Below are 13,054 nucleotides of genomic sequence, written 5' to 3' on the forward strand. Positions count from 1 at the left end.
CCTCAAGTTTTGTAACATTTTGGAAAATATGAACAAGAATAAAAACTTTTAACAGTAATTGTATATCATAAGACCGTTTTGTTGTTGTTACTTTTTATTCAAGGTATGCTTAGAATGTGGGGAAGATTACTGTGGTAGTTGCTTTGCCAGAGTCCACCAGAAGGGGGCATTGAAGCTCCATAGAATGATTCCTTTGCAGGTACAGACTTTTGTAGTCCTGTATTTATTATAAAAAATGTCTCTGTAAACAGTTCCAGACTTAATTGTTTAATTTAAATGATTGCATTTCTTAAATGTCTTCATTCATCAGAAGCCTTTTCTTTTGTCACACTACGATGTTTTTTTCTGCCTTTATTAGTAGCAGAGGTATTTATTGTTACATCTTTAATATACTTTTCAATTTCATTCATCAGTAGGCTAAAGATAATTTTGTTTTATAATAAAGCCATAATCACTTTTTAATACTGCACAACCCTTATTTGTACCAAACTGTGTTTATGGGGCCCTGATCCTACCAACACTGATGCACGAGTAGTATTTATACTACATAAGTTAGAAATAGGAGTAAATTTTAAGATCATTTGCGTTAAATATGAGATGAGTTTTGTACCATGCAGTGTTTGGGTTTTTTTTTACAGTTTATAAAAGTGTTGAATTTTTAAAATTGACCTAAGAAAAATTAAGGCAGATTTTAATCAAAATAAGCTTTAGTGTTTATACAGAAGCTTCCTGTAAAATGCAGCAGTAGTATTTCATACTAATTCTACCTTTCTGTTTGAGGGGAAAAAAAACAAAAAAGTACAGTTCTTTCTTTATGTACTCATGGGTGTTGCTGACTTTGATTCCTCTTGGAAAAAATATTACTTAGACTGAAATAATTGTCATGCCACAAGGTTCTAAAAAGTAGCTGGCAGGTTGTTGGTTAAGGAAACTTTGCATACGTAAACCTTCATATATTGGGGGAAGGGTGGTTTTATGTTATATTGCCTACAAATTTGTCATTCGAATTGTTTGGTGTCAAGCAATTTTAATTTACATGTGCAGATATATTTGAGTCAACTCTAAAAGCAACTAATTAATTTGGATACCTTAAAAGTAATCAGATACAATAGTAAATGCCTGCTACCTTAATTAACATAATATTCTGTTTGCTGCTTTAATACTTTTTAGTTGTAGAGAATACCAACGTACAATTAGCTCTTGTCTGTCAAATGAACAATCACGTGTTGGTGAACATGATAATGATATAAGTGGAAAGATTTTTTTCAAAACAACAAATCATTTAATGATGGTGAAATCTGAAGGGTGTAATGTTCTTTGTAAAGAAGTACAGTTCATTGCCATTTGGACCGGAGTTGTCTTTGGTTATTTTACCAGGATTAAAATATTCACATTTAAAGCATAGCTTTATTTGTGCAATGTATTCTTTTGATGTAATGACAAAACTTCTGTGACGACTGTAATAAGGATTTCTGCATAAAATTATAATAGCACACATTTAAAACTGCTTTATTTCTCATACATCACATTTTGCTGTATTGTATAAATTGGTTTTAGTGGTAACTTTTGTCCAATTTTTAAATTACCATTTCTTCCAATTTACACATGAAACTATATTTGATTTTTGTTAATGAGGTGGTGTTTTTATGCTGTTCAATTTGTTGAAATTATATATAATTATCCCATTTTTCATTTTTTGTTGTTACATTAATTATGGTTGTGCTTTTTTATGGGTTGGTTTAATGAACCAAGGAGAGAACATGTCAGGAGTTCTATATGTAGAAGTGTTTAGTTTTTTTTTTCTGTGGAGAGAAATGAAATTTAAGATAAGTATGCAAATTATTGTAAATATAGGGAGTAAAAGCATTTTGACTGAATCTTAGCAAATTTAAATATTTCCTTTCCATTTGATTCATGTATTTATTACCAAGACAAGCTGTACTTTTGGACAATGCCAATGTTGGAGTGTCAGGATGTGCCTTGTAGTTATCTTACGATACTTTCTCACTGAAATTTATTTGCAGATGTCAGACCTTCTTCCCTGAAAAGTATAATCTTTTTAGTAATGCTGTAAATCATCGAAGTTCTTGTTCTGATTAATGTATCTTTGTCAGCATGATGCACACCCATGGTGTATTATTTGAAAGATTACATTAAGAAGAAAAAAATTAAGACAGTTACAGGATAACACAGCACGCTGAGAGACGATGGTCAGTAGTGTTGAAAAGCAGGTAGTAAATCATCTTCTTGGACCTCTATTTCCAACCCCCATTATACAGCAAGATATATGTGTTCTGTGAGCTGTTTTGGCTGGATTTAAAAACATTTTCATCACATTGAATGGTGATTTATCAGATTTCTCAAAGTTTGTACATTCAGAACATAAGGGTGGATAATAAGTAGGTAATGGTAATGATAAGTCTTAGTGCTTGCAGTGTTTTCATTCATACGTCTCAAAGAGCTTTATAAAGGAAAACAATTTGTCATTTTTGTTTATAAATGAGGAAATTGAGATGTATACATTAAGGGATTTACATCAGGTCATACAGTGAATTAGTGGCAGACTGGCCCCATCTTTGGGGATGCAGTCCAGACCAATTGAGGGGTTGACACCACTTGCCATGCAACCCTTAGTGTGTTACAATACTTTGCTGCTGTAGCTCCCAGCCTGGGATGCTCACAACTAGCCTACAAGCATGCCGGTCACACCCTTAAGTGTTTGTATTCTAGACAGCCCTGGTTCAGCAACTCTGACCCAGCAGACTGTCTACAGCCTCAGAGCCCCACTACCACCAGCCTTGGTTACAACTAGCCAAGTGACCCCAACAGACTCTTAGTCCTGAATTTCCCCAAATCTCTGGGCTCTGCAATGTCCAGCCCTCTCTTGGACAGTTCAGTGGAATAATGTTTGTTCCTCTAAAAAGACTCTAGCACATCACAGCTTATTAACTTTGCTGGGGTAAATACATCATTCTGTTTAAACACTGCACTGAGATGGCTAATAGTAAAAATAAACCAAATAATTAACATTAGGATTTAGTTTAAGTGATGCCAAGTAAAAAAATAGTTAAAAAGGTTACAAGAAAATGAAAGTAAAAACACACATCTAAAAGTCTAAAACTTAATCTAGCAAGATACAGGCTTTTGTTCAAGATGTTTTTTCTTACCTATATTCAGTTCCCAGAGACTTCACCCTTTCCTCCCTTGGTTGAAGGACCCATCTTTTTCAGCTTGCAAGAGCTCTGTTCATAAATGTTCCCTTGTGTTTGTCTAATGATGAATGCCAAATACCTGGCTTCTGTCTTTGCTTATATCTTCCAAAGTTCAATGACTTTGTTTCAAATGGCAAGATGATTTCATGCTGTTCTTCCCGTCCTGTGGACTCCCCATCTCCTTGCTGATTTTTATGTAAATAGGGCTTCAATTGTTTTTGGTTGCATCTTGCTTAATATCATTGGAGACTTTTCTCTTGTCTGGGAGGAAACCTGTTCTTTCCAGTTTGGCCACAGATTTTGAAGCATAGTATCATTCAGTAACCATATTTCCTCATATTGAGTTAATACATACATTTCACAGTGGTATCAGAGAAGACCTCACTCTATACACTTCTGTAATATAATAATATTGTATGTAATCAGTTGGTTCCATCCCCATCTGTATACACAGTCAACCGTTGCAATGTATTCTTTTAAAAATCAACTTCAGACTAAGATTCCCTCTCCTACTGGGGCATAGAAGCCATGCTGTCGCCTCCCCCACTTGTTAACTTGATATCTTTGTTTACCTGATATGTAAATATGGATTTTCATTGTCTGCATGAACACCGGGGCTGGTAAGAGAATCAAATAGTCATTCCTTTGTTTAAGGCAGATTGTTTTTATGCATTATTTGCCTAACACATTTTAAAAATATAATTCTTCACACATTCAGAACTTTTTGTATACACCACGTACATACATCATGCAAGATTATTAATGATTAGTGAGTTATTAGTTATCTAATGATATCTTACACAAATCCTTTTAGATACAGATTATTACCATATAGTGAGTTGCGGTACAGTGAATTGATACACTGGAAGTCATTCTCTGATACTAGTGAGCCCCTTCCCTCTGGCACTGGGTTGCACTTAGTCATGCCTCCTTCCTTACAAAGCTTCAGGAGGGTTAGCCGGTGGCAGTAGCTCAGAGCCCTTTTTCCTTGACAGGTCATCTGCCAGCATATTTTCTTTCCCTTTATAGAGAAGAAACCTGTTTTGTCACTTGTCTGTACAGTCTTCAGGACATAATATCAGAGAGTATCCATAATATCACCTTCCGCGTTAACAAACATTTCACAGTGGTATTAATGACCAGTGTTATTAGATTTCAAACGATATATTACATGTCACCTTTTAAATAAATATCATGACACCAGTGTATGAAGTGTAATGAGTATGTCAGGCCTGATAAGAGTTGCTGACACACAATAGTGAACCACAAATGGGCCTTTGTGTCACATAGACTCAGGGATGAAAAAAATGGATGACATCTGAACCTCTTTGAAGTTAGTGGGCATTTTTCTATTGATTTCATTGTGGCCAAGATTTTGCCACTGGTGTCTTGACTCCTAGTTTTATGCTGTAACCACTGGACACAACAGAAACACTTTAAGAGTGGCACAGTGTATAAAATAGCCATTTTTAATGGAAAACACCCAATTAATCACTTTGTAAATACATATGGCACAATATCTATTACAAATTACCTGTACACATTCCTGCTTATAGGAAGCAGATGCTATGAATTTAGAACCATCCAGGAAGGCCTGCTGGAAATGCGTAAGTGTCCCCTTGCTAATTTGAATGTTCAGAGCAAGATTATAAAGGGACCTGAGGTTCTAATTAGCATGGTCAGCTGTAGTGTTGAAAGTACCCCTCCACTGCCTTTCGTATTATGTATTATCTGAGTGCACAGGGCTATTTTTGTGGATTCCCTCTCCCACCTCATAAATAGTAATTGTTGCAGTAGGTTGAATTAGCTCTGTCTCAGTTTGGATTGAGCTATTGTAGAGGTAGGTTGGGGTTCCAGGTATCCAGCCTGGTGGATCTGAAGGTTTAGAGCAAGGTATGCTCATGTGACCTCAAAAGGAACTGCTCTCCTAGATGGTTCAGAGCTCCTGGTACTAGGATTCTAAATCCCCATTATGACTGATCTGTGAAAGCAAATACCTAAGCACTTATAGATAGTAACCTTGATTTTTAGTATATACTCTGGCAAACATCTAGCAAAGCATGCCAACAGATGTATTGCATGAGAGCGAGCAAGAAAGAATCTAAGTATCAGCAGTGTAGACAAAGGAAAAGTACAGCACATAATGGGTAATGCAAGGCAGTGACAATTAAGCTGACTAACTACATAAAACAGTGTTAGTTAATTTCTGGGAAGTGTTAGCTAATCTACAAAGCCTAACACTGAATGTATTGATACATGCAAGGGCATCTATTTAGTGTGCTTCTAAGGCTTTGGAAAACAAGTAAGTAGCTGTACATCCAGTCTCAACTGTTCAGCATGTATGGGATGACAGGAATATGGGTTTTTTTTTTTAAATGTGACAAAGGAGAAAATTGAAAATCCAGCCGTGGCCTTGGTTGCTGCTTTTACAGTCCTAGGCCTTAATGGGATTCAGGAAAGTCATTGGCAATCAAGGTACATTACATTTGAGGAATGGAAGTAGGTTGGATTTGGTGCTATTATCATCTTTATGACATTACGTTATCTGGAATGCTTTCACATTAAAATAACTTTCTGACATTTGTGCCAAAATAATTGAGTTTCTTTTAGTCCAAGAGATTGACAGCCTGCCATCATCCTAAGTACTTAAGTGCTATTGATCTTTATGTTTCAAAAATACATTTGGAAAGCCCAGTGAAATGGTCTTTGTGAGAGAGTGGGGAGGAAATATTCATATAGACACATCCTGAAGTAAACTTGAAATCTGATTTTAAAAATGGGTGGTAGCATCAAAATTTTCTTTTGAAAGGAAGGACAGATCCTCAACAGGTGTAAATTCTCAGAGCTCTACTGAAGTAATTACACCAGCTGAGGATCTGACCCAAAGTTAGTGTAAAAATGAGTATCAAAATAAAAATGCTTGATTCATTAGTTGTCTTGTTTTCATTATTTTTTTTTAACCTTTTTGTAACTTATAGAATCTTGATGCTGGGAAAGCAAAATTAGGTTTATTTTGGGATTAATTGGGATTTTAATCCATCATACTGGATGCCAGGTTAACTATAGAAATTTGGGGCAGGAGAAGGTGGGAAGTGGAAAAGAACTAGCATTTCTTTTTAAAGTAAACAATAGCTGATTAGAGGGTTTTTTTTTTTAAAAACTTCTTAGTATGATGACAGTTTGCAGTAGAGTCTATAGGTTGAGATTGTGACAGTAAAACCAAGACCAGTTTGCATTATTTTCCAAATCGATTTATGCATTTAAGATACATTTCTTATTAATTCAAAATTCAACAAATTGGTCTGGAAACAGCCGGTTACATATCATACCAAGTTTAGAAAAGATCATGAATAGGATTTTTGAAAGCACAAGTCCCATTGAAAGTTGATTGGACTTGTGTTCTGAAATCATGTAGGAACTTTTGAAAATCCTACCCCATAATTGGAATGTTTCAGTGTCATCTTATCTTGTTTAGTTAGCAAGGCAGAAGAAACTCAGAGAGCATCTAATGCACTTGTTAGGAACTAATAATAATAATAATATAGGGAGCAGTCCAACCTGTTTATCTAAGTATTCTATTTGAAATCAGTTACATAGAATTGCAAAACTGTTCTGGAAAAAATGAGCAAAATGCCAAATAAAGAGAGTAATGGTGTGTAAAATATATAGATAGAACTCCAGGTGGCAGTTTTACAAATATCTGTGATAGACATCTTATATAAATGTATCATAGTACCATTTAGATCCACACACTGCAGTCAGTTGCTCCACTTGCTTCCACGTACTACTTGTCTCTTGAACAAAGAACATCACTCTTGCTGAGTTTCTCCAGAATGCTGTGGTTAAAAGTCAAATGGAAACTGACTAGCCCATTTTCTTTGGGCTTTTACTTCACCTCTGAAGGGGAGCAAATGAGCATAAAATGCCTTAAGGGGCCCTGCCAAGAGGAAATGTAATTATGTGGAGCAGATCTTCTGTTTTCCTCTAAATATGTGCTTCTAGTCTCCAAGTATTTTAGTCATCTGTTGCCCATGTGGAAGAGAGATTGTTGCCAGAAGTTGTGGGGAATCAGAACTAGGGGACTTGACAAAGTAGTGTATTTCCCCTGGGAAAATGTACCTTGTGTACCATATGATAGTGATAGTTATGGGATAAGGATCTGAATAGAATATATGCAGTCAAAATGGCAAAAAGCAAATGTAGATTGAAGCAACTTTAAATCTTCCTGCATACTCATTGGAAGGTCATAGAATATGGTATGTGAGATGCAAGCCAATGACAGCAAGGATATTATATCAACTGTATTGTCACAGGTAGATGGGGCTAGAAGGAATACCCTGGAGTGGATGTAGTCACAGATCCATGGTAGTTGGGCCTAGGTTTACAATGGGTCTTTAGGCTCTTCAGCTTTTTCTGGCCACATTTATTGCATGCATTCTTGCTTGTCCTGTGAGCTACAGATAGGAAAATGTACCTTAATCAAAGTTTCTACAGACCCAAGGAGTATTTTTATTAGCCTTTTCTTCTGTGCATATTTTTACATAGAAGAGAAACAGGGATCTCTGTGGAATCGTACATATTTTTACTTAGTGCTCTAGGTCCACTGTGTTATCTAGATCCCAGATGTGGCTCAGAAACAAAATACTTCCACAGGACAAATGGAGAGAAGAGATTTGCATTATTTTTTTTCTATTTTTCTTTGATTTTATCTTTTCTCATTTAGATAATTGATCAGGTATGGGCAATTAGAACCTCATAACGTGAAGTTTATGTAGCAGATTGTTTTATATTAATGTAAGCTGCAGAGGAATAAAGGAAAGTTGCAATGTGATTAAAGAGACAGGGTGGGTGAGGTAATATATTTTATTAGACCAGCTTCTGTTGGTGAAGGATACAAGCTTTCATCAACAGAAGCTGGTCCAATAAAAGATATTACCTCACTCACTGTGTCTTTCAAATATCCTGGGACCAACATGGCTACAACAACAATGCAAACAATAATGTAATTAAAATTGTTATTCTCATCTAAGAACTACTTCCAGCTTTTGACCTAGGTTAATTTGTTAGATCTTTTAACTAGTTCGTCCACTTGTCTCTCACATAATAGATTTGACATGTTGACTGGTAATGGTTTGAGCTCCTTAAATCAGCTTCACCTCTCAGACTGCAGTTCTAAAGAAGGCAAAATCTAACCAATCTAACCAAAATGTCTGACCTTCATTAGTTACAAATTTTATAACACATTGATTATAATAAATTTTTTTTAATGCATGGCATACACTGCATAGATTATTTCCCATATTCCTTAAATAATCTGATAGTCTTGCATTCCAGTTTGATCTGAATATTCAATTTCATTCAGACTGTTGAAGATAGCATATGTTTGGTTCATCATCATTCTGCGCTCTGCTCTGTGGCTTCTATGCTTCTGCTTCTGTAATTCTTTGAGCGTTGTTTAGTGGAAAGTGTGTGTGTTTATTTTAAATTAATCTGATGATGCATATCGTTCGTAGGCAAAAACCCATGTATCAGTTGGAAAATTAGAAGCTACTCATCAGTTCATGAAAGACATTAATCCTGAGGAGTCCAAAGTGAATCACGAGCGGACGAAAGCAAATAGCAAGAATCAGCTCACATCAGACATTTCTTCATCTCTGCTAAGCATGTCAACAGGCACTGCTGAGGTAGGCTCAGGAATTTCTGTGAGCTGTGTGCGTTTCAGCAAAACAACAGGAAATTCCATTTTTACACTCATAATTCCTTAAGGTCTATTAGCCTTGTGATTTTTGGTGCCATAAATTTTGGATCAGGCTCTCAGTTGGTTCACCCCTCTGATTCATGTGCGCGTGTGTGGTCTGCATGAGATGCAGAGCCTCAGATTGGTACTGCTTTGCTTGTAATTAAACAAGCCCTGCTTCTATTAGATTATTGGCAGATTACATCTATAGCATTAGAATTCACCGTTTTCTTTTAATAATACATTTTTATATTTATCACTAATATATATTTGGCCTTAATAGTAGTAAGTAATATCTTAATTTAGAAATTGCATTCATTCCTAGTTGAATTAAGTGTGTGGGTGCTGCAGGTCCATGATATACAGGAGGTCAAACTGGATGATCTGATGGTCCCTTGTGACCTTCAACTCTATGGCTATATAAGTCTGCATGCCTTTATGTATTGGTTTAGCAGTCTGTCTTAGAGCTCTGTAGATGGGGAATCTCAGTTCAATTGGGCCAAAAGGAGCGATTTACTAAAATAGTCTTGCACTACCTTGACCACAGTTGAACCCAAACATACCACATCCAAGAATTCAATCCCTGCAGCAAAGATGCAAAACCATTAATGCTTTGTCGTCAGGTATTTGTTTGTGTGATGGGGAAAACAGTTGCCATTGGGACATACTTGATTAATCATGTTCCTGAAATCAATTCAGGAAGTTTCCACAACACCAACAGGAGCAGTTTTTGAGACTCTCAGTGATGGATTATTACTATATGGTACCTTTGATGAGGAAGAATCTTCAGAGTCCTTTCAAGAAGCTTTAGCTCAGTGGAGAAATGGAAATCATGAACACAAAAAGGAACAGAATTCTTATGAGGCTGAACCAGGTATGAATTAGTTTCTGCTAAATAAAGTTTTTTTAAAAAACAAAACTCCACCCATTTTGGTAAATAGCGCACATTCTTAAAGCTTATGTACTGATGAGTATTTATCAGCATTTATAGAATCAACTCGTTATATATGAATTTATAATTTTTTATTAAAATGACTATTTCTAAATCTCCAACTGATTATCATGCTACTGGAAGGTGACACAGTTTGTGAAACAAGCTGTACATCTTTCTTAGACAGTAAATAATTTCTTATCCACCCATTGCACTGATTTAACAATACATCAAATAGATTGATCAAATATTATATTAGTGTGTCAAAGGATGAAAGTGTGACTGATTCCTTGATGCCCAATTGACTGAAAGAGAAGGTCTCTGTGACTGATTGTTTGAAGTGTAAGGTATCTAGGCTTTGTAAAGTCAGGAAGAGTGAACAAAAAAGAAGGGAGAAACTGTTTTGAACTGGGGGCTGAGCTGCTGATAAGATTGCTGAGGGAAGTGGTTGGGAAGCCTGCTGGAGGCATGGCCCAGAATCCAGAGAGCATAGGTTTAAGAAGAGAAACCTGAGGCCTGCCACGCTGGGTCAACGGGAGATACGCAAGCTACTTACTGTAGAATGCATCTCTCCGGACTTACTTACGCTCCCTTACAGCGGCATCTTCATTTTGCTGTGCCAACAGGAAATGCCCCCTGGTCAACTCAGCGTTACTCTTTTCAGGAGGGTGGAGTTACTGCATTGAAGGAGAGCACTTCTGGGATCGATTGAGCGGGTCTCCAGGGCCGCTCAATTGATCCCACTGCATCAATTCGTGAAGCCCGACGCAGCGGATTTAGTCTAGACATAGCCAGAGTAATCCAGATCACTCCGAAAGGAGAGAGAATAAGGAGTTAATGGGGAAGGGCTGAAATGCTGTGCTAGCTGGAGAAATTGAAGCCAGACCTCAAGGAAGAGGGATTGTCAAAGGGAATTACACAAGTCTCACAAAGGAAGGGTGTTGCCCAGTGGAAGATCTCAGAAAGAGTCTTTATTTGAAGCTGTAATATAAACTTAAGAGACTGTATTTGAGCAAATTGTAGATTGATTAAACTAGTCCCTAAGAAAGAGCATTGATATGTGATACAGACATTGGTGGACGTATTGAGGAGCTAAGGGGGGAGGGGAAACTGACACTGGGCTCCATAGAACCAAACGAAAACCATTATGGGGTGATGCACAGAACAGGCATGCTGATTTATGTAGTGCTAGCCAAGTATTCACTTTTTGGAATGGTTTTCAAATGTTAGGTTGTTTTTTTCATACTGTTATTGTGATGCTTATATGATGTTTCTCAAGTATACGCTATGTAAGATACACCAAATAAATATTAATGCCTTTGTTTGTATATTGAAGCATTCTGAATGCTGGTTAATCTGTTCTGTAACTTCAGTTTGCTCAAGTAGGCAGCATTATGTTATTGGAATATTATAGCCTTTTTATGTACTTTACAAATGGGGGCTTACTATTTGTAATTATTTCAAAGACACTGTTAGTGGAGATAATATTCTCTAGGAATAGCGAATATATTTTCTTTGAAGTGAAGTATTCTCTTTATTCTTTGGAATAGTATACAGACAGTGTTGTCTACTGATTGTGCAGAAGACCAGAATTCTATTTCTCATTGTGTGACCGTGGGCAAGTCATTTAACTGCTGTTCTTCAGTGAAATCTGTAAAACTAATTTAATGAGATTTAGCTGTCACAGATATTCTGATCAAAGGCATTTGCTAAGAGTTCAGAGCACTTCTGTCATATACCTCTCCAACCTTGGGTCTCTTGCTTTCATCTGAGAGCCCTATACTAGCAAATTCAAAGCCTAAAGCTTACAACCTGTTTATTGAGGTGAGCAATGCACATGCCTCAGGATTATGTACATTATATCTTAGTGCATTTTCTTTTTCTCTCATAGCATAAACCCATCAATCTCCGAGTATTAGGTTGAATCCTTTCCTGTGAAGAGATGTGATTGGTTAATCATGAACCATGAAACAAAATCTTGTTTGCTTGGATTTGTGCTGGATGTTCTGTGTCTCCACTATTGTATGGATGACAGTTGCTGTTCTATCTCTGAAGTATAAATGACTTGCTACTTGATAAATTTAGAGTAATCTTGCACTTTTACCTATATCTTTTCCTGTGATTTGGGTTTTTATTTGGAGTGCCATTGGCTTTGATCCTGCAAATGTGCATGTACATATTAACTTTATGCATGTGAGCAGTCCTGTTCCTTTCAATGCATAAAGGTAAGAACAGACATAAGTATTTGCAGGTTTGGGGCCTTACATGTCAATCTAGGCATCCCATCTAGTTATCCCATGTAAATCTGTTTTTGAGGTCTCATCTCTCCAAGTACATGACCCTCAGAATTAATTAGCGAGCTTACGTGGTACAGATAATGCACATATCTTGAAGAATATATCTTTGTCTTAAACAGCTAGTTCCTTTCATTAGGCCTGAGGAAAATTTAACTGTACAGTTCTCCTTTACTGCTTGTTAGTGGATTCTTTACATATATCCTTGTAACTTCCAATTTATTTCCTACCAGTTAAGGAGTAGGAGAAGAAGTCAGCTGACTGATAGCTACCCAACCCTGAATAAATCCTCAGTTTAAAGCCTGTTTTTACACAGGGTAAATGATGATTTAGCCCTAAGAGAGAGTGATTTTTTTTTATCCCCACTCAAATCCAGTCAATTCAAATTAGATTGCAAACTCACTTTTCATATGGATCACAAGTTCCAGATAACCCTCTCAACAGACTATAAATAATATGAGATGGTTAACCTTTTAAATTTCGTGAATAAGCAGACATCTAAACCAAGCATAGACTACTGATGTGCTATTAATTAAAATGAATGTTACAGTTTAATAAAAGGAAAGTATATCGTTAACATATTGAATGATATATATGAAGTTTTTCTTTATACTTACAGAATCCGTGGGAGTTTGTGAGGTACAGACCAATCTCACAATTTTGAGAAAACCTGTTAAAATTGAGTTCAAAGAAGACAGCCTGAACTATATGGAGAAACTGTGGCTTAAGAAACACAGAAGGTAGCCACTGAATCATACACTTCTAGTAAAAGAATCTAGAAATAGCTGCATTTGTTAACATGAGCAATAAAGCAATTTTATCTGAATTTCTCAGAACCGATCAAATATTGGAAAATATAGATGAGGTGACTGTGTAGCTT

The 13,054-nt window shown here is 36.4% G+C and overlaps 1 protein-coding gene across 11 annotated transcripts in view; it reads left to right on the top strand.

Annotated features, from left to right (window-relative positions):
• Positions 1-13,054, top strand: part of ZBBX (zinc finger B-box domain containing) — a 40,946-nt gene that overhangs the window by 13,131 nt on the left and 14,761 nt on the right. For all 11 annotated transcript variants that reach the window (XR_010917713.1, XM_067536552.1, XM_067536551.1 and 8 more), the window contains 4 exons: positions 104-199; positions 8,726-8,896; positions 9,649-9,823; positions 12,794-12,914. Coding sequence is in view for 10 of the 11 variants with exons in the window: in XM_067536552.1 (XP_067392653.1) it covers positions 104-199; positions 8,726-8,896; positions 9,649-9,823; positions 12,794-12,914 (563 nt within the window). In the remaining variant the exon portion in view is untranslated. The remainder of the gene's footprint in view (positions 1-103; positions 200-8,725; positions 8,897-9,648; positions 9,824-12,793; positions 12,915-13,054) is intronic.

This window comes from Emydura macquarii, unplaced genomic scaffold (assembly GCF_026122565.2).
Source record: "Emydura macquarii macquarii isolate MOO-44397 ecotype Brisbane River unplaced genomic scaffold, CSIRO-AGI_Emac_v2 contig_3603, whole genome shotgun sequence".
Classification (NCBI taxonomy): Eukaryota; Metazoa; Chordata; order Testudines; family Chelidae; genus Emydura; species Emydura macquarii.